This window comes from Anguilla rostrata, chromosome 1 (assembly GCF_018555375.3).
Source record: "Anguilla rostrata isolate EN2019 chromosome 1, ASM1855537v3, whole genome shotgun sequence".
Taxonomy (NCBI): Eukaryota; Metazoa; Chordata; class Actinopteri; order Anguilliformes; family Anguillidae; genus Anguilla; species Anguilla rostrata.
In genome coordinates, this window is record NC_057933.1 from 30967765 (window position 1) to 30990445 (window position 22681).

At 40.1% G+C, this 22681-nt stretch overlaps 1 protein-coding gene across 2 annotated transcripts; it reads right to left on the reverse strand.

The window, feature by feature from the left end:
* Positions 1 to 8826: 8826 nt before the first annotated feature.
* Positions 8827 to 21151, reverse strand: LOC135254286 (uncharacterized). 2 transcript variants are annotated; one of them, XM_064334421.1, is made up of 14 exons: positions 20412 to 21151; positions 19831 to 19950; positions 18117 to 18236; positions 16896 to 17006; positions 15932 to 16054; positions 13870 to 13952; positions 13636 to 13779; positions 12611 to 12656; positions 12325 to 12458; positions 11114 to 11245; positions 10865 to 10979; positions 10339 to 10473; positions 9794 to 9913; positions 8827 to 9254 (listed from the first exon to the last, which is right to left on the reverse strand). In XM_064334421.1, exons 1-14 carry the CDS (start codon positions 20644 to 20646, stop codon positions 9100 to 9102), a joined length of 1773 nt encoding a protein of 590 aa, XP_064190491.1. In that variant the 5' UTR covers positions 20647 to 21151; the 3' UTR covers positions 8827 to 9099. The 2 variants fall into 2 exon arrangements, with proteins under 2 accessions (XP_064190491.1, XP_064190494.1); XM_064334424.1 differs by having other exon boundaries at positions 13636 to 13761; positions 16896 to 17015.
* Positions 21152 to 22681: the final 1530 nt, after the last annotated feature.

Genomic DNA, 22681 nt, shown 5'->3' on the forward strand with positions numbered 1-22681 from the left:
CAGTTGTAAATAAAAGGGGTTTATTATTTACAAGGGAAGTGAAGGTAAGTAATAATACAACAAATATTGAAGGGAATATGAATGTGTGCATAGGAGTTGATCGGAGTGTGGGAGTGTATGTGAGCATGTGCACGAACACGCTAGCAAACATGGGGAAGAAAAGTACAAAGGGATGTATGAGCAGAGCAAATTTCCCCCATAAGCCCATTCAAAACTACAAATTCACCCTGGCCAAATTACATTATTTTAGACAATATTTTTCAATTCTAAAATTTCTCCACTCCAAAATTTCTCCACACCACACCAATTTCTTTTCTGAGCACCACAGAAGATAAAAGATTAATTGCATTCCAATTTGGTCCGCATGGTTTCACGTATGCATACACCTGCATATACTTGCACACCTTAAGCAACAGTGGTAAGAGTGGTATGCTGAAAGATAGTGGATAATGGGTTGTCATGAGTTTTATAAAGTTTTTTTTAAGTTTCAATGCCCATTGTCCCATGTGCCCGTGTTTCCGGGGTTAAATAATTTGCTTACTGTAACTAGACGTCACACTGGGGGCGATCAAAGATAACGGGCCGTGCTGTAAACATCACTTTTGTTTCCTGTGGAATTTATGGAAATGTAGTTCTGTTGTCCCAACATGATTATCTTGCTGGTTTGGGTGTGTGTTTTATTTGTGTTTCTGTTGAAAAGTTTTGCATTTACTGGAAACAAAAATATGCATTTTAATCAGAACACTTTACAGAACCATACTGAAATGGTACTCATGTCACTCATGTTTGACCTATAATTCTCAAAAAATCTTTTTTCTAGTTTAAACCATAATTCAGCTTACATGTATTTTACATTTACAAGTTACACATATCAAATTACATAATAAGGGGAAAGAAAATGCATTGTAAAATCCATTATGTCCCATATGACAAATTATGTCAATGTTCATTAATCTCAGTCTCAGCAGAGAAAAAACTGAATTGATGGTCATTCTGCACCTGCTTTTCCATAACTCCTTTTTTAAAGATATTTGTGATACACCAAAACATTTCATATTCTTTTTCTCCACTGTACTCAAAGGAAATTGCACAACCCTGCCCCAAAGCTCCGCCTACCCCACCAGGCAGCATCCATCCCGGCCTCCAAGCCGATCCATTACTCCTCCGTCATGAATGGGCAGAGGGAGAAGATACCGCCAGCAAGTCACAGCGAGGGGCAGGAGAAGGCCATGGTGGTCAGGCCAACTCCAGAACCCATAGCAACTTCTATAGAACCAACCACCATAGTCCAGCTCTCAGGAGGTAAGGTTCAGAGAGCTGCAGAAGCCATTGAAAATGTTACTGAACGTCTCAATATAACACCCTTTAAATATGCTTCAGTATTATACTATATTGCTATATTGATTCTACATTGATTTCAGTAGATGTTCCTTTATCATGCTAACATGGGGTTAGCGGTGATGAGCAATTGGGGTAATAATAGGTGGAGTACAGTGGAGAACGTTTTGGTTACATGCTCCTTGGAAGTGAAATAAAGTTTCTGTTTTAAAATCTGTATATTGCTCCAAATAAGTTTTGTCAAAAAACTGAAAAAATTCCTGGCATGCGATTTACAGACTGGTAAATAACTGATAGTTATCATTTTGGCATGAAAAAAAATTATGGATACATGTCAATAATGTTTTAAGAATTTTCCGAAAGTATTGAACGTGAAATGTCAGATTCGTTGAATGTTTCTAACTTTCCTAATAAAATTTGCATGAATGACAATCCACAGTTCAGATGATTTTTAACAGGAGTAACAAAACTGAATAGTCTCAAACTGTTGCTTCTGAATTAAAAATAATGGTCAATGAACATCCAAGAATGATCTCCTCTCCAGCAGGTCCTACCCAAGCCGTGCCCTCTACAGCGCCCCCTCCTGCCAGCCTCTGTCCCAGCAGGCCCCGGGTCGATATCACTGACCCCAAGTATGCCGCTCGTCTGCTGGCAGAGAGGAGGCGCCAGGCGCGGGAGCAGAGAGAAAAGGAGGAGGAGGAGCGCCGCCACAGAGAGGAGACAGAGCGGTAATGTCAAGAACTTATTGTCTTAGCTTCCTGTCAGCATCTAGATTTCACATTGTGGACTATACTGCGGACTGAAGTTCAAAGTAAATATTTACTTGCTATGTAATGTATGTATTACATGAGTGCTGGCTATATCTTTTGAATTGCAACATTTGCTCTACCCCTGGACTTAAAGCACTAAACCAAACAATGAAAGTTGAACATTTTGTTTCTAGGTTAGCATGCGGCCCTCTGTACTATAGTGGTTAATGTAACTCAGGTACACTGACAATGGGCTTGCCATCTTTTGTCTTTTGTCTTGTAGTTGTTGTTGTGTTATAGCTGAGATCATATTTTTGCTCCACTGGCATCAGACACTGTGGAAGTCATGTGTCAGTTATACCCAGTCTGGTTGATTTTTCCTGTGGGGTGGAATCTATTGTTGTGGTCCTGGGGTGAGGTGGAGCATGATTGTTAGAGCTGTAATGTCTGCTGAAGTATGACTGGTGAATTTTGGGTCTGTTGGAGTCTGATTGGTAGATCAATGGTGTGCGATGGACCATACCAAGTTGAGTCATCACGTGCTGTGGAGTACGATTGGTGGATTTGTAGGGTGTAAGCATGATTTGTTTCCTGTCTGGAGTCCAGTTGATAGCGTATAATGTGGTGGAGTATAATTTGTGGAGTCTGTGGGCTGTGATTTATGATTCATGGTGAGGTCAAGGTGTGCAATGGATTCGAATGAGTGGCATTTGATTGGTAGAGTCACAATGTATGGTGACATCTGATTGGTGGATTGGTGCTGCGGCACTATAGGAATGCAAGGGAGGAGACAGCACAAAGGTTGGCAGTCAAGCGAGCACGGCAAGAGGAAGAGGCCCAGCATTTGGCAGAAGAGCAGAGGAAGAGAGAAGAGGAGGAGAAGCATGCTGAGGAAGAAAGAAAGCAGAAGGAGAGAGAAGAGGCAGAAAGGCTCCAGAAGCAGGTGAGACTCCTTTGTTACCTCACACTGGAATCCCCAAACGGGTCAAAGGAAAACCAGATATGAAATGTATTTGGCTTAGAACTACAGGGAACATTAGCATTGTCATTTGCAATAAAGCACAGATTAACATTTCTGGAAGGGAAGAAAATCAGCTCTGCATTACAGATGATGTTGACATAAGGAGAGGGAATTATTATTTGTACTGAGCAGTCAGTGTGAACAAGAGAACAGCTTTTCAGCATGAGGTGGCTCACATATGGTCATATTAAGTTGTCCTGCAGGTTTTCAATGTTTTGTTAAATGACTAATACTAATGGAACTACGAGATCGCTCCTGAATGTATTTTAAATGAAGTGTTTTTGTGTGGAGAATACTAAACACAGAATTCTTGAAAATTAAACACGTGAAAATATGTAAAATTAAAAAAGTGTTCTAAGTAAATTCATAGTATGTATGTACTGTAGACACATATAGTATCTGTCTTTCTGGAAACAAAAAAACATTTTTATACATTTTTATACAGTCATGCATACAGTACTTTAAACATAGAATAATTTCAATGAGTTTTGATTAGTTACTGTGCAAAATCTTTTAACAAAAGTATTTTAACTGGTAGTAAACTTTCAATGGATTTGAAGTATACCTGACATGCTTTTGAACAGATGTGATATTGAAGTCCTTGTTTGTCCTGTGGTATTTTTTCAGAGGGAAGAAGAGGAAGCAAATCAGAGGCAGGAGGCAGAACAATTGAGGCTAGAGAGAGAGAGACACTTCCAGAAAGAGGAGGCAGAACGAACTGAGAGGAAAAAGGTAGATGTAAATACATTCTGCTTCCAAGCTCTGACCCACATTCCAGTTATACATTGTTTCAAGTAATAGTCATAAGATGATCCTTGATCAGTTGTCAGAGAACATAAGTTACACGGAGCACTGACACTCCCTGTACACATATCCTGTCTGGAAGGTTGTTGTCTGACCACAATGTTCCCTACAAAATTCATTCACACCCTTGATAATTGAACAGAAAGGACTATACAATAAATAATACAAGCATTGAGCTGTTGTGATTCTCAAACATGTAAAATATTCTACATTAATAATGATTCAGTGGAATCATCCAAAATAACATTCTTCGGAATATATATATATATATATATATATATATATATATATATTCCCCAAAAAATGTGTCACAAACATTCCCACCCGTTTTCAGTACTCGGCGGTGCACCCTCCATAAGATTGTTGCAGTATAGGGTTTTATGAGATGAGCATACTAGGTCATCTTTGGCCATTCCTCCATACATAATCTTTCAAGATTCTATAGAGAATTTGGCCTGTGCTTATGGACTCTTAAATGCAAACCACGATTTTTCAATCAGATTCAAGTCTGCAGACTGAGATGGCCATTGCAAAACTGTAATTTTGCACTCAGTTAAGAATTTATTGGTTGATTCGGAGGTATATTGTGGATCATTGTATTACTGAAAGATGTGGCCAAGTTTGAACTTCCTGACAGACTGAGCCAGATTTTTTGACAAAATGTCTAGGCACTTGCTGGAATTCATTGTTCAATTGGCCTTTGCAAGAGCAACAAAATAATGCCATCGCATCAACGATCCACCGACACATTTCATTTTAGGTGTAACATTCTCTTCAATGTTAGTGTTCTTCTGTTGACACCACTGTTCCAGAGGTTTTAAACTTCTTAATTATTTAAATTGAAATAGAAAGCGATATATTTAACTTTTACTTTGTTTGTAACTATCCCGACTTGTGAAGGTTTACAACCCTTGGCTTGTTTGTTCTTTGCCTTTGGTGATGGATGACATAGATTTAACATGTACTGGTATGTTACCACCATTTTATACCCCTGTGAAACAGGAAACCACAACAGACCATAATAGGGTTCCTTTTAAGATGCTGACCTTGCAATTCATCACATTCTTGTGAGATCAGCATCTTTTCTGTGATTGTCTCCACGTCTACAGCGTCTGGAGGAGATCATGAAGCGAACTCGCAAAGCCGATTCTGTGGAGAAGGTAAGCGAAGCAACAGAGTTTCTCACAGTACTACAGGAGCATATATTCTTTCATAAAAGCACTCCCTCCTCTTTCTTTCCATAGAAACCCATCCCCAATAGTGGAGAGTGTCTTCAGCAGAAGCCAGGTACTAATAGTACTGTGTACTAAATTTTTGTGCCATTGGACCTATTGAAAAATCTCAACTTTAAGTCAAATCAAAATGTTATTTAATGACAAGATTATTATTTTATCTCTTTTGCACAGTTTAGCAAAATGTACTTGCATTGTCTCCAGAACAACACTCATAGTGCCATTTCATCAAATGTCTGTAGCATATACATGCATTTATATATTTGAAAAATCACAAAGAGCTTCACAGTGGCTGAGGCCAGTGCTCCTGCGGCCTTATGATATTCATGTTACATGGTGTGTGTCCTGTCTGTCATCTGCAGAATTGGACACAGACTCAAAAAGGTCCTCTGTGATAGTTACCTGGGCCCAGCCACATGAGGTTCAGGGCCCCATGTGCAATGGGAAGTACAGCCTTTCCTCAACACTGCCCCCTGCTGGGGAAAGGTGAGGCTGTAGCCTATCGCTCATTACTAATGTACACAAGTAAGATTGCTTGAGAAAGGAGTGTCAAGTCCTGGAAGGCTTCAGGGTTTTCTGGTATTTGTGGTTCCCTTTCGACCAGCAGCCCATTAAGGCCAGGACAGCAAGGCGTGTGAATTGTTTAGCCAAACAATTACTGGTTACCCAATGCCTTTATTGCCATTTATTATCGGTTTTCTTTAGTGCTACATTGCGCAGCAGTTTGAGCTGTATTTTCATGTGTGAAAGGTGCTTTTTTAAGTTTAACATTATTATTATTAAAAATACCTTGAAAAACAAGATACTGTGGTCCCTCCAGGGTTGTAATGTAGGTATTGTCTAGGTCAGGAGTTCACAATTCAACTCCTGATTTGTCAGTGTATATACAGTTTCTTCTGGATTTTAGTCCTATATCACAGTATTGTCCACGTTGTGCACCCACACTCTGCACTATTCCTTCCCTAACTTTCCAGGCCTTTTTTTTTGTGACCAACCCACATACGTTCAAATAGGACAATCAAATATTCTTTTTAATATCTATGGACAATACAGGAATATATGTATTGAATAAATATATTGTTTTTTCTCACCTCAGTCCGATCATAATCCACCACTGGGCCCCAGCTGGAATTTTTGAGAAAAACTCTTAATTCCTGTGATTGGTTTCCTGCCAGGTTCTCAGTGGCAGACTGGCAGCCAGTGCAAAACAGGATTTCTGTGCATTACTTTACTAACCTGCCCAAGCTGGACATGAGCGGAAAGGAGGTTGCGATTCCAGTGACGGCCTACAGGAGGCAGCCTGCTGTCGAGGCCACGGCCCAGCACGGGTGACATCACTCCACCCTGCAGCCAGCAAGGGTCGTGACTGTCAGTAGACATCATTGGTGATTGACAGCTTTATAGCAAAATGCTTTTTTGTTTTTGACTTCTGGTTTTAATTAGCCTACATTTAAACCCAACATGGGAACCTCCCATCAGAGGCATAGCAGAACAAAAATTGATCACAACAAAGCCAAAACATCAGTTCCCCTCCAAAGGCGCTTAAAAGATGTAATTATTGTTCTGTAAATGTGGCAACGTTGTGTCACAAATTTCAAAATGTTTAACATGCGGCAGTGCAGCCTTGATAATTTGAACATTTTTTGAACACTCAAAGTATGGTCTGTGCATTTACTTACTCGAAAGTTAAGGATTGAAAATGGATACAGAGTTAAAGCAGAAATATTATCAGCCATTTGCCTTACAGAATGTAGTACAATTAGAAATTAATTGCAGTGTATATTGGGGATTGTTGAATGAAACCTGTATGTCTGACAATAAAAATATCAATCTATTCATTTAATGCTCTCCATAATGTTTGAGAAAAATATATTTTTTCTTGATTTCACTCTACAATTTTAGGTTTATAATTAAACATTACACAAGTGGTTAAAGGGCAGATTCACAGCTTTCATTAAAGGGTAAATTTTACATTTTGGTTTCACCATGGAGAAATTACAACACTTTTTATACATAGCGCCTCCCCCCCCCCACCTATGATGAGGTGCCATCCAAACTCATTGGATGGCACTCATCATAGAGCAAGACAATGATCCCAAACATACTGCAAACGCAACAAAGGAGTTTTTCAAAGCCAAAACTGGAAAATCCTTGACAAGCCAAGTCACCTGATCTGAATCCAATTTAACATGGACTTTATAAATGCTGCAGCAAAAACTTAAGGCAACTAACTCCCGAAACAAGCAGGAGCTGAAGGTGGCTGCAGTACAGGTCTGGCAGAGCATCATCAAAGAAGATACTTAGCATCTGGTGATGCCTATTGGTCACAGACTTCATGCAGTCATTGCACGCAAAGGATATGCAACAGTGCTAAATGTGACTATGTTGTCAGGGAAGTGAGGGTTAATTAAATATAAGCTTATTTTCTGAATCCAGTGGTTCCAACCGTCAATGCCCTTGTTAAAAGTTTCAGCACTCTAAATACTGAACAGAAGCAGTACTGCATACTAAAACCTCTCACTTAACTTACATATACAGTATATTACATGATTTAATAAGAGTCAAATCAAGAAAAAAGTATCTTTGTACCAAACATTACAGAAGGCACTGTATACTTCATCAGAGAAATAACTAATGACCCTGTAATCAGTAACCTGAAATTCACATATAGCTGACATATCTGAATGAAGCAATACTCATATAGAGCAATGTGAAGGAGTAGCCTGCCCCGTAGAGATCAGACATGTTTTTTTTTTTTTCCAAATACTTTAATTATAACAAAGTCTGCATAAGCTTTAGGCACCTTTTTCATGAACAGACAGCTGGATTAAGTGAGCATGGGGTCTTGCAGGTAACTGAATGGGGAGACATTTTTTTTTTAAGCAACTAGGTTTGGGCAGTATGGTAGCTAAGCTTTTGCCAACTTTTTTCATAATTTAGATAAAGTCAGTCAATTTAGTAAAGTCTCCATGTCTCCATTTCTGGCTTGTGTGTAAAACTGTTTTGTATATCTTTCAGCTCTGATAATTTAAAAAATCTTCCAGCTTTGTGACACGTATAGTCCAAATAAACCTGATGGGTCTCCCCTATAAGTTTTTTTGCTTTATGATTTTATATAATAAACACTATGCTTCAACAGTGCCTGGGAGTGTATTGTTTTAAGACAAAAGTTTGTACAACTACGCGAAATCCATTGAACTGTTTGAAGATGAATCACGCTGCCTAGTTATTTCATGGAAAACTGCTGTGATTATTCTCATGTATAGTCTGGTTTTTCATTGCACTATTCAGACATGGAAACAACCTGCAAGATTTAGCAGTTTGATCTATATAGTTTATAAAGTACACAAACTGCTTGGGGAAAAAAATAGAGCCTTACCTCATTTTTCAAAGTATCACATTTGAACATACCTGTTCATTTCAGCTGTGACTTCAGCTATTAGATCGGAGCTAAAAGAAAATTAGACAGCCTATTTATATAGAATATGCTGAAAACTTTCAATCTGGCATTTCCTACCCTTTCCTTTGAGAAAGGGTTAAGCAACGGGGCCTTTCATTTGCTCATTTGTTACCCTTTTTGGAAAAACTTCAGCAATGACCAGACTCACATGTAAGCAATTGAAAAATAATGCTTGGTTAACTGAAACCCAATTGAACAGTTGCGATGCAGTGCACAGTGAGCTTTGTAAAGATGGATTAAAATGTTTATTTTTGTTACACACAAACAAATAGCACAATTTCTCTCTAAAACACATGAATCAGTTTAGTCCCAAATTAATTTTCCGAAAAAAACAAACAAACTTTCAAACAGTAAAACACAGTAATGCTTATGTGCTGACAGAATTCAAGCTTGTCCAATAGTAGGCTAGTCCTCTTCCCATGGAGTGGAGTTCACCCAATGGCGACTCGCTTCCGGCCTTAGAAGAGGGTGGGGCTAGGCCTTTCCGACTGCTGGTTAGTCCAGGCTCTGGGCTGAAGGGGGTTGGTCTGTGCTGGGGGAAGTGGGTGAGACCATACTGAGCAGCTTGCTTGTCTTCTCCGTCTGTGCCCGCACCCGGCACAGCTGTTCCTGCACTGTGCTCCCAGACACAGCAGCCGCAAAACACTCATCTGCAACAGGGCACCACGCAGTTCATCACACAGGCAACTCATAAAGGCAGAGTGGCTGGATGGGTATAGAAATGTTTACTATGTATACAACTGATTAATACTGGACATCGTTTCACAGAAGTCTGATGGGTAATGAAGTTCAAAACTAGAAAAGTACTTCTGCTGATGAAAATAACCTGAAATGGACAGCAGACAACTGAAACAAATTTTAAACATGTGGAATATGTGGAATAACTATATGCATCCTCCACATATCCAGGAGAGAGCACATCTGCACAAAGGTTGTCTGAAGCGCATTCAGCCAGTTGCCACTCTTCACTCTGCCAGCTGAGCCATGTGGCCGTGGCACCAGACGACTGCATACTACTGACCAGGGACTTACCACTGAGCGATGTAGTGGGGACGCGCTACCAAAAAAATATAATAAAAAAAGAACACTCCCAACCTTTTTTCAGTTATGCAAGTAGCTAAATAGGGATGTACCATTCAGTGGCTAGAACTTAAATAAGAACTTGTCTGATTAAAAGACCACTACTGACCATTCTTCAGAGTGCTCAGAGTGGCAATGGCGAGCTGCTGGAACCTCACTTCCGGGCTCTTGAGGAACTGCAGCAGATATCCCAGGACAGCGTCACAGCGGGGCCTCAGCAGGGGAGCGACTAAATGGAAGAAAGAAGCACAAGGTCATCAGTTGCATCAGTTTAGAATGTGTCCTTTTCCATTCCTGGGGAACTCATATATGAACCCGTGTATGTAGACTACTGACCTTTAAATGGTCCTTTTCCTGCATGAGCTGTTACTCGCATTCCTCAGAGGGAGCAGAGCCACTATTGCCTGGAAATTTACCAGCAGCTTCCATACTGCGTCATTTCCATTCATGCTTTAATTCCATACATTTACATGGATCATGGATATTTCTAATAACCCATTTAATTACTTTTCCCATACAGATGTCATCACACGATCATTGACAAGTTTGTAGTCCGGGATTGTACTACATTAGTTCAGCATCACAGTGAATCTGAACACTGCCACATACTGAAGAAAGTGTTTCTCTCTGTACTGCAATTCTCATTAGAATTACCATTCATTCCCAGTTCGCCGATGATGCAGGCAGCATGGAAGGACAGCTCTGGAATTTCCTCCTGGCTGGCATACCTCACCAAATGTGAGATATGTTCGGCGGTCATTTTTTCTGCAATGTGTGGCTTTAGCAACTCTAAACGGGGAGAAAGAAGCACAAGGAACCTTAGACACCTTAAATGGGAGAAGAATATTTCCACTATACGCGGAAATCCAATCAGTATGAGGGACCCCAGGCCTATTTCATCATCCTGTTATCCCAATGAACCACCTACTATAATTAACCACCAATTAATAAGTTACAGTTGACAGTTACCATCCAAAGCTGCTGGACATAAAACAGGCAAAGTCATGAAACTGCCATAAAAAAATTGTAAAAAGGAAAAAATGATAGCATCCGTGACACCCATGACTTCTGTGACAAACACCCATTCATAATGATCGGGCATTGCAAATTGAGAAGAAGAGAAAGGAAAAAAGCTTAAAAAAAATAATAAAATATATTCTCATCAGTTTTTGGTTCTTACCCAGACAGGTCAGGTGGTGTAGACAGGATGCTATGCAAATCCGGGCTCCTTCTGTGGCGCTTGTAGGGTCCAGAGCCGTCAACAGCCTGGACACACAGTGGCTGTCCATCACAGCCTAGATTACAAGGTTCCAGGTTCATTTACCCCATGAGCATTCCAAAATGAACCCAAAAAATGTTCCCTCACCTCGTGAATTCACAAAAGCTGGCAGCAAATGCCCCGATGGGGGCAGGACTAGGGTGGGGTTACCTGTTGACCAGTGGGAGTGGTGCTCAGGTTGGCTACGGTAACAGCCCCAAGGCTGAGGACGGTTGTTCTGGAACTGTGAAGGAGGAGCAGCTCATCTACAGCCTGCACAAGGCCCTCCTCCACCAGCCCGTCCTGAAGCACAGAGAATCTGAGATCAAAGCTTGTGACAATGAGGGGGACCTGACCCTAGCCCTACCTTAGCATCTCACGCCCCAAAAAGCTACTCCCTGGGCCTTAACATGTTGGGGTTGAGTGTGATCTGCTTTGAGATTAGAGGGTGGGGTCTTATTCTGAGCTATGCTATGACTGAGAGGGTGGAGTCTTACTCTGTTTAGGTGAGGTGGATAGAGGGGGTGGGGTCTTACGCTGTTTGGGTGAAGTGTGAGTGAAGGGGTGGGGTCTTAGGCTGGATTCACACCAGATCAGGCAATGTGGAAAAAACGGCAGTCTTCCCATTCATTTGAATGGGGGTAGTACGTTTAGTCTGCGGCAGTGGGGACCGCATGGGGTGCCGAAAAACAACGCAGCGGCCTGCGGCAAGAAAGTAGAACCAGAATCAACTTTTGCCGGAACGCAACCCGACGTCACGCTGCAGTGGCCAATCACGTAAGTTGTTTAAATTACCATGTAGCAGTCCGCTGTTTACCGAGCAACTGTCAGATGAATTACTGACGCGATTCATTTCCTAAGATTTGATTTTATTATCGTCATCGTGATTTGACCAGTAATGGGACGAGTACCGAAACAATAATTACTAGCTAAATATCAATTCTGAACGTCGGAATTAAGCTGTATAAAACATTCGCTATTTAGCAGTTCTTGCATGTTCGTTTATTGTACCTAGCACTATGGAGTTCATAGACCAAACGATGATACTCTCCCAGTTGTCCTCGCTTGGTTTATTTTGTGTACCCAGCTTCGACGTCTGTGTTTGGCTAGCAGTCTACGCTTCAAAATAACAATAGCAAGAAGCTTCCTTCGGTTTAGGTTATTGTCCATTTTTTATGTTTTTTTTTTTTTTTTGAGTTAGCGGACAGGAAATGGGGGGGGGGGGGGTTAAAGTTCACAACATGACATCACACAAATGGGCCATGTAGTGACACGCCCACACTGCTGCATAACCCTGCGGCAAGGTGCTGCATTGCCAGAGCTGGTGTGAATGCAGCCTTACGCTGTGTGGCTGAGGTGTGATAGAGGGGGTGGGGTCTTACCCTGTTTGGGGGGTGCTGTGACAGTGCTGAGAGCAGGGTGATGGCTGACTCAGATTTCCCCACAGCAGGAGAGCGCAGCATGGTGGTCAGTGGGGGGACACAGCCTAGAGCCATCAGTTCCTCCTGTGTTTGAACTGAAGGGTATTATTAATAAAAACACAACAAATACAACACATTCCATCTATAAATGTTCTAGGCCTTAACATCAACTGAACTAAAAGTAGGCTATCCATGGTAATGTAATACAATATGCAGGAGATCGGAGAAGTAAATAAATCAACTTTACCATTCTCAGAAAGGTTCCTGAGACACAGACAGGCCTGGCAGGAATTCTGGAGGGAAAAAGACATTGGATGTAAGAGGAAATTGGAAGGCAAATACCTTAATGGATATTGGCAAACTTCTGAAGTCTGTCTAATCTGGTAAAGCATAATATAAAATATAGAAAAATTATATTCCTAACTTACACATTGATTTTGTTTAAAAGCATAATAATAATAATAATAATAAATTTGAGTCTTAGAAATTTAGAATGATGTTTGGAATGAATGAGTTCATGCATGTGCAGTAAAATTTCTCCTGCTTTTTTTATTTATTTTATTTTATTTTTTAAAAGAGACAGCACAATGTGAAGTTATTTTGTAAAAAAGGAATACACATCAATGCATACTCTGAAAATGGTGTGCTAAACATTTTAACAGTAACAAAAATAAAACCACTGGTATATTCAGAAACCAGGTACTGTTGCTGATATGGTGGCTATATTGTTATATCTCAGATATTGATCCAATCAATCCTGAAAAAATAACAATTGAACTTGAAGGCAAATCTGGAGGAAAAAAAAAACAAACAAAAAACCTTGTGTTCTACATTGCTATGGACTTTACCAACGTGTTAGGCGTTTTACCATCAAATCAAATCAGCACCACTAACTCAATGTAAATTTCTCAAGACTAACACTCTGTTTCCGATTAACTGACAACTGTAGGGGAAATGACACCAGTGAAGGCTTTAAAGAAGCAAGCCTCTTTCGGGGATTTAACTTCACATACTCATCAGGCTACCATCCTGAGGCAATTGAATATACCCAATACTCATATCACACTCGAGGGCCAGGAACTACTGGTTTTCCACCCTCCCTTTACCTGGGACTCAGGTCCGAGGACAGTCTGACCAATCGGTAGCACTAATTGTTCAGCTAATTACCGGTGAGAAAAGAAAACCAGGGTCAAATTTGGATTAATGGGATTTGAGTATCGATGGATTATACACACAGGCCGTACTCCATGTGAGCCACTTCCTGTACTCTACCTTCTCCACTGGAGAGGACAGGAGGGAGAGCAGAGACTTCAAGAGAAAGCGGTCCCCAATTCCCAGCATGCTCGAGTGATGCTCCTGCACAGCAGCCACGTTTCTCAGGGCGGAGCAGCTGTAGAACTGAAAGTTGACAGAGGTCAAGGGTCTGGGTGCTTTGATGTCAAATTAGTCGCTTAAAAAAAGGCCAGTTCATTTTATTTATGTATTCTTTTTTTTTTTTTTTTTTACCTGGACCTCCACGTCTGCTGACTGCAGTAAAAGTGCAAGGACAGGAAGAACTCCCTCTTGACACAAAGCTCCCACCACTCTCTCTGAGAAGAGTGAGAAAGACCAACGATAATAGGCATGTGTAATAAACGGTATGGATACTGATGTGACTCCTCTTGGTGGTAAGCTTTAATAGATCTCAAAGTTTGACTCCTATCATGACCAACTATTGTTTCTGTTATAATGACAATAACAAAAACACCCCCAAATATTGAAGAGTGGGTGGGGGGGATTATCCCTCATCCATCACCAATATATAGCACTCAGGTGATCCCAGGTGATGCACAGCAGCCATTTTGTGAGAGAATTCTGAAGTGAATGAGGGATTTATGTAACCACTTCATCTGGGGGAGAATTGGGTGACCGGATTGTCCCAGGAAACCGCATACTCTTTACAAGTGCCAATTTTTTACCACAAAGTCAGGGCCTGATTTAAAGGTCCAGCACACCAAACTCCACATTATCACACCACTTCCATTCCATGAGGTTTTGAGGCTAAGTAAACCAAATGTGAAAATACTTGCTCATCTACTCTTGTAAAACATTTGGTTCAGATTAATGGATGTCATGAATGCCATCATTATATACAGCAGACAAACAGGGTTTAATTTAGCCGGGCCATTGTGCTGCTGAGCAAAAACGAAACAAAGGATGTCCTGGCGTATCATCGACAGAGGTCCAGCTACATCGAATGGCGATTCTGAATTATATCAATTTAATTATTTAAATCCATCTTCTGCTGAGACTTTTGCCGTTTATTAAGGGTATCACCGAAATTTTCAGAATTAAATGCTTTCACTTTGAAAACTTGATTGAACTAGTAATGTTAAAAATCAGTTTTGAGGGCTTATGGCTTTTGGCTTGCCATAGCTACATCATACGATCAATAAAGTTAATCAACATGCTAACATTCTTGTCAAGTTTGATCACCACTGCTGTGTAATGAAACCAGTCAATAGACACTTTCTTTGCACGTTGCTATGAATTATTCATTAATTACATGGGATCCTCCAGGAATGACGATGGCATTTCCCGAAGAGTTGATTGGTCAAATGGCAGCACATTTATATTGTAGCGATATGCCCCTGAGGCTACCCAATTACTGTTAACGGTGAATTCATCTTTAGTGCAGAGGCTAGAGTGGCTGCTTCTCCCCCATTGATACCTGTGTCCAAGCCTTGCCAGATCCCTGCCATTATACTGGTGTCAGAAGTGGAGGCGGGGTGACAATGGAAAGGGCGGTGCCTGACAGGGGTGGCAGCTTGTGAGTGACATGCCGGCGTGAGAGCACGCCCTGGGGGTTGGTGGGGACTATTGTAGCGATTTGCGGATGACTAACTGCTTCGCTAACGATTAATTCATCTTTAGTGCAGTGGTAGTGCAGCCTCTCCCCCTGAGGACCAGAGTTTGAACCTCGCCAGATGCCTGCGTTTACAAAACCTTTCAAAATTTGTTTTTCAGTTAGGCAAATTGGTTATCCATCAGAATGACAATGTTTGCACATTAAATTTGATCCACACACAATGAACATTTTTAATGTAACAGTGCCAAATACCAGACATACTGAAGAATCCATTGTAATGTAAGGTAATGGGATATCAGCTTTACTATACAATATTATAATAATAATGTGTAATGCTAAAATTTAATTGTAATATCATTCAAACCAGGCAATTGTTATTTTTAATAGCAACACTAAGTGCACTTATTTTTCTTATTTCACATTTTTGTTAATTGATTTAAAAATAATATCCCTAATGCCAAGGCCAGTGCCACCTGCAGCATAATGTTCTCACTTGAAAATGTGTTTCTACTTGGCCAAAGGGAATACCGTCCTCTGTTGGCCCACCAATACCACTGTAACAACAACCTGGCCACCACATGCACGGCAGTCCCTCAGTCTCACACCTTACATAGTGTAGAAGCAGTATTTGACTAAACGTTCTCCATTTGTGTGTGTATTATTTATGAAAATGAATGCTGTTACAGTCGCAGCAGCATGAAGATTTTCTTTTAAACGTACCAGACCTGGTGAGGTTCAGAAGGGCTCCGACAGCATTCCGTTGGATTCTGGGGTCATAGGACTTGGCCAGAACCAGGATCCGCAGCACCCCATCGCCTGACATGATGGCTTCCCTGTTGGCATCTAAAACATGCACAAAGCTTCCCATTATGTGTGCAAAAAAACACCAGTTGTCTAACGGCTGCACTCTCAATAGCGTTAAGGCCAGTTTAGAGTTATTTTGCTATACTGTACTACATTCCCTGTCATGGTGTTCCCTAAAGAATGAGCAGCACAGGAGTGAGCCTGTTCATCAGCAAGGTACAGGTGGGTAACGCTTGACATTTCTCATGAATGTACAGGTGGCATGGATTTATATCTTAAGCATTTATTCGTATTCGGACAAGGGGGGTATTTCATGAAGCAGAATTATTGAGTTGGCTGGATAACTGCATAGAGTAAAACCCACAACACTCACAAATCTGGAACATGGACTGAAACAAAAAGAGCTGTTCTGGGTTTTACTCAATTATCCAGCTAACTCAGTAATCCTGCTTTGTGAAATACCCCCACAGGTGTTGCAGTTGAACCAGGTCTCACTTGTAGAAATGATTCTTATATGTCTGTGGGACAATCCAAGGTTAAAAAAACATGCAGAAATTTCTAAATTAATTTCTTAGACATTAACAGTATGCATGTAGTTTGTACTTATGTGAAGCACTCTCCATTGACACAGATCACAGTTCCTAAACCGTGACTACATTCTTCAAACACCGCTTAAGCACCACACTTCTAGTGACTGCATTTCCTCATGTCTGAATTTACCCACACAGCTAGCGTGTTTAAAGACCAAGTGTTTGGTACTAGATTGTCCCACTGAATGTTAAAATGGCCAACTGAGAAGCAAGGTATGAAAAAGCTGAATATACAGAGCTCATTGTGGATTTGCTTCACCTTAAGAACATGTCACTCTTGAGGTACAGACCTGAGGTTGCCAGCATAGCCACACATGCGCAGGAGTTGCACTGGACAGTCAAATCTCCAGACTCCAGCAAGTCAAGAATTGGCTCCATCGTCCCCATCTCTACTATCAGTTCTTTGTTAACTGAAAGAGACAAAAGCACGATTTACATACCAATGAATATGCATAGACATGGTCGAACTATAAGATGAAGTACAAATGGCGGGCATTTACATTAAAGTAATACCACACAGAACATTAACATTGTTAACTTCAAGTGAAAAAGGGCTCCGGCTCAGTGACTGCCATGTGACGATGTCACCGATGTGCCCTACACAATCGATGACAGTACAGCAAAACATGGTAATGACGACCAGATTTGGAAGAAAAACACATTTGTGCCCTGAAGCACAACTGCTCTCAACCACTCAATCGAGTTTATTATTCTCTTAACTCAGCCAGTTTTGAGAGCCCAATTTAAAATGAGCATTGGCTACAGCTCAGGAATCAGCAAGAAAGGTACATCCATTCAAATCCTCGGTGTACCCTGAAGCAAAGTACTTTAAATGCTCCAAACAAAACAATACAGCCACAGCAATGGGTGACGGAATACAACAGTTGTGAAACTTCTGGCACTGCAAATATCCCCTGATAATGTGTACACTAAGCCAGGGTCCCGGAACTTGCTGAGCCCATGACCCATAACTAAATACATTTACCCTATTTAAAATGTAGCTGACATACATTATGTTCAAATATGGAAAATAATATTTTTGTGAACAATTTATTGATTTTAACACCCTAACCCCACCTCTAGAACAGGAAGGGAGAAAGAGATAATACACAAAAAATCTGCCGTCTATATTATGATACTACAACATTTTACTTTTTGTGGATTTAAAAAGTATTATTTCAGTTTTAGTGTATGTTTTCCATTAACCTAGACAGTTATTGTGTGCAATGAAAGATACTTACATAAGTTTCTGATGATATACTGGAATATTCATGGTGTGAATATCAACTGAGTATATTTTCTTTCATGCATCACATTGCAACTCACCTCAACCCCTCCCACAACCCACGGTATTGTGAACCACTCTACTTGGCAAACAAAACGATTACAAAATGCATAAGACCACGACCAGTATTGCCATCAACTAATACAAAAAATAAAAATAAAAATAAAAAAACCGAACAACAGCAATAATGGTTGTCGAGAGGTCTTCTCGGTACAATGACTCTCACCATTGTGGTCCACCAGCAAGTTGACCAAAGACAGAGATGTTGTCCTCTGCACTTCCACATCACATGAGCGCAGCAGGGCTGGGTATGGCTCCAAGAACTCAGAGGGCAAAGCAGTTGGCACTGCAACCAGTAACAGGAAACACAATAGTGAGGAATGCTATGTGTGCTATGCTATACCTTCAATTTACAATTGTTTATCTCCATCGTCCAGTTTAATTTTATTTCAGTTTGTCGTCCGTCTACATCAGTTTATGCAAAAGACATGCAGGAACCAGCTTTGTTTCAGAAGCCCAACTGACCCCTTGTTCTTTTGAAAAGAACATTGAAATTTTCATAAAACTGGCCGTTTAACCGCTGCCAAGCATATCATTACCTCAGAACAGATAAATGCGCAGGACTAACCAGTGTGGGAAACAATGCAAACCAACTGATTTGAATGTGCTCACTAATTCCAGGTAGTCGGTAACACCTCTCAAAGGGAGGTATCCTCACATACATCAACACAGGTCTTGTAAATATAACAGGAACGTACAATCGTTTTGTCAAAGCAGAACATATAACAACTCCATATACTATCACAACAGGGTAAATTCTTTTACCGGTTTTTCACACTGCTGCTTGTATAAAAAAGGAGTGTAACCGAAAGTAATGTCCTCCAACTTTATTAACACCTTAATAAAAACTGGCAAATTAAGCTGTGACAAATAAACAAGACAGGTATTGAGCTATATTGTATGCTAAAAAACGAAAATTATTATTTATTTTTTTTACTAATTAATTGCTCAGAGAAAATTTTAACAATAATTTTTTCCCAATACTTAGGCCGATTTAAAAAATAAAATCCAACAAAAACAAATGTTAGCACGCTACTTTTTAAAAGTTCATCTCAATCCCATATAACTGTACTATGGCCTCTGAAGGATTCTTGTTTCACTGGGTCAAAAACAGCAGTAACCGGCATGTAAAATCCATGTTTATTCTATATTGTTTATTGTAAGGATCCTCATTAGCAATAGCAATCAGCCAATCTTCCTGGGGGCCATGTGTCATTCATCATCCTGGGGAAAGGTAAAGAATTCTCCAAAAAAAAAAGACAAAGGCTTGTTTACCTTCACAATTCAGGTGGTTGTTTGATGGTTACAAACAAAAATCTAAAAATACCACTTTCCTCTGTTAAAACTATTTAAAAATATTAAAACTACAGGAACAATGGCAAAAATTCCCTAGAGGATTCAAGTGCAGCTGGGTGGCAGTGTAGTATAATGGGTAAGAAGCTTGTCTTGAAACCAGAGGAACTTTGACTGAAATTGGGTGTTATGGCCAGATGAGACCAAAATTGAGCTTTTTGTCCACACACCAGCAATGGGTTTGGTTTTGGCAGTAGGACCTTTACATTGACAAAAACATCATACCTACAGTGAAACATGGTGGAGGACCTTGGGTTACTGGGATGTTTTTTCAAACACTGGCCATCTGGCTCTTTTTTTTAACCAATGGAATAATAAACTCCTACAAGTATTGAGATATTTTGGGCAAAAACTTGATTCCCTCTGCTACAAAGGCCGCAAATGTATCTTTCAGCAAGGCCATGATCCCAGACCATACCTCAAAATCAGCCAAAAAATGGTAACTAACCACAACCCAGCCAGACTTGAACCTGAACAAAAATGTGTGGTTTGAACTAGAGGGCACTCCACTCCAAAATCATACTTACAATGTTCACTGAGGTGTAGGAGGTAAACTGCAGCAGACTGTTGTAGCTCATTATTCTCAGACACTGCCAACGTGTTCAGTGCTTGAAGACAATCATTCCCAAGCAGTACAGATTCACTACCTGACAAAAACAGACTTTATCAGCAAAACTGCAGAATCAATACCAAGCAAATGTATTTACCCAAATCTGTGGCCTTAATCCACCCAAAACAGCTTAGGTTGAGACTTCTTCCTACCGTTCATTAATGACAAATATTCTACCCTAGCATATGCATTGTATAGGCCTACTTTTTGGCAACAACTGGTGCATTCCTTTAAAAGCACTGTCAGTGTTTTTGTGAAAATGTTCATGAGTTTAGAAACTGCAAATGCCTTCAGCGATAGGGAACAGGAAACAGATAAATAAAAAACGGGTTGCTTAACTATACTTTTTTAATAACTCTTTGTTAAACGAACAACTAGATCACGACGTGTACAGAAGGTGTTTTAAGAGAGTACGCTACTGCGGGAACAACGAAGTAGCGCAAATAGCCTACAGCTGCTGTCTATCGGTGTGGCTCCTATTCTACCAACATAACTTACCTGAGCCCAAGTGCTGCACCAGTTCCTGGGCCGCCAGCCTTTCATGCTCCTGAACCAAGGGCTTATAAGACGTCCTCGGAATTGTACCTTTTCCCTTTCTCCTCATGCAACAACACTGGGCAATGGCTTGGATACACTCTTTGATCTTTTCAACTATTTCTCTGGACAGTCTTCGCACATATGCACTTAAGTCTTCTACCAACTGAGCGCATCGTTCACACAGTGCTGTTCCCATAATAAACGATAACTTAGACTAATATCACTGTTAACTCAATTTTAACATTATCGAGTACTAAGAAACTGGGAGTAAAGTAAGCTAATGTTATTTTAAGCTCAACCATAAATCCTACCGGAACGGAAGAAAACGAGTTTTACAGAACAATTTTAGTAACGTTTCCTGTTTAGTTTTCAACGCCAAAAAAGGGGGAAAAATGAAAAGACGACTATTCTGGGATATTCTTAGATAAATCGCGGATACCAAAATGTTATTCCGTAGTATAACGTCGCGGTTATTCCGTGTTCATCTGTCTTCTTTATTATGCATCATAAACAATAAATTAATAAAAATAAATTTGCTCAAACCTTGTCTGCGTTTTTCATACAAATAACGTGTCCTCTGATATTTAAAAAATGTTTCCACAGAACAAAACACCATCGATTTGCTCTACTTTGCAGTTCTACTAACGCCTTCCCACACCTGCTGTAGCCTCAGACAAAGACAACATGGACCTTATGAAACAATTTACCTGTACCGTGGGTTGCCACGTGCCACAAGTAACTGTAGATGCTGATTGAGTTATGTTCCCGTTTTCCCTCCCACACTCATTTGCCAACGATTGGCCCAGGTCGGCATATAGCCTACAGTCTTTTTCCAATTTTGTGAAGCTTTACTTAAAACGAGTTTCTGGTTAAAAGCAGGATCAAATGTGCAGGGAAAACATTAAAAAACCGTGTTTTTCTTTCTTTGACTGTTTTCTTATTTTGTAGACTTGGTTTCATTTCTTGTGTAGTTGTTCTGTTGTGATTGAGTGATTTTGGTGAACTGACTGTGTTTAAATGTGCCTTGTTCCTTTTTGCCTTTTAAAAGGATTCGAGTTTTAAATGTAAATAGTTTAAAAACCAAATAAAGATACATTTAGCCTTCGGCAGTCTGTAAAAAGATAGCTCCGATTTCTTATTGAATCTATTTGTACAGTCAATCGCACAACAGCTCTTTAGCATTTTAGATGTTTTTTTGTGTCTTCGCGGCATTCAAGCTGAATGCTAACGCTGTCACTCATAGTTTTTCTGCCACTCAGTGGGTGTAACCGCAGAACTTTCGCCTGCGGTGACGTCATGTGCATACCCTCTATATCAGGCTCTGCTGCCTCCCCTGGACATATTGTCTCAATGATACGGGTGTGTTTCGAAAACCTTGGACCCTCCACTCTTCAGATATGGTGCCACTTATATCAAATAAGCGTCACAGAAAATGTGGCTGGGGTTTAACCATGCAATTTATCAGCAAATAGTGTATTCCTATCTTCTGCTAGTACTGTTGAATGCATACGAGTCAAACAGTCTTGAATGAATTAAAATCTCTTTATGAATTCAGAATATGACACACATAGTCATTAGTCATGATATATTTCATGGAAGTAAACAGCCAGTATTGGACACCTGGACTTGTAACAGGATGTAAAGTACAACTGGGCTTCACATTAAGCAATAACAATAATCAGTGAACAGAATTTTTGTAGTGACATTTTTTGTGTGACTTACAAAGGCAAAACTTGTTGGCTTAATTCATAGTGCAGATATGTCCTCATATCTGTGTTGAAAATTTTGTTAATATTCCGACCAAACAAAAACATTTTTGTGAAAAAGCACACATACAATCCACAGCTGCATGCATCTAGTTGCTTGTGGAAATGTGGGCAGTTGTGGGAGAATTCATAATTTAGTGATAACTTCACAACTGTGCAAAATAATGCCAAATATTTTTGAAGAGAGAAAAGCAAAGTAATCATATAATTTCCATATGTTTTTAATGAATCAAGAATTTTCACTTCATTGGTAATATTATTTTCTTTGTCTTTTATGTTTTGCATTTCAATGATTATCACAGCCCAATGAGTAGATCTAATATTTAAAGGAATTATAATGTTTTCAAAGCACCACCAGTTTCTGTGACTTTTAGAAATGTTTGGGAGAACCTCTATATTTTCACAAAATGAACAATTCAAGTTCTGGCTGACAAACGTTGAAGGGACCATGAATACATAATTCTC

Coding starts and splice junctions, on each gene's coding strand:
- LOC135254286 (XM_064334421.1), bottom strand. CDS start 20,646: ATGGGAACAGCACTGTGTGAACGATGCGCTCAGTTGGTAGAAGACTTA. Junction 18,237..19,830: donor CCTACACCTCAGTGAACATT/GTAAGTATGATT, acceptor TACTGGTTGCAG/TGCCAACTGCTTTGCCCTCT. Junction 9,914..10,338: donor CGGCGAACTGGGAATGAATG/GTAATTCTAATG, acceptor TCTTCCATTTAG/TCGCTCCCCTGCTGAGGCCC.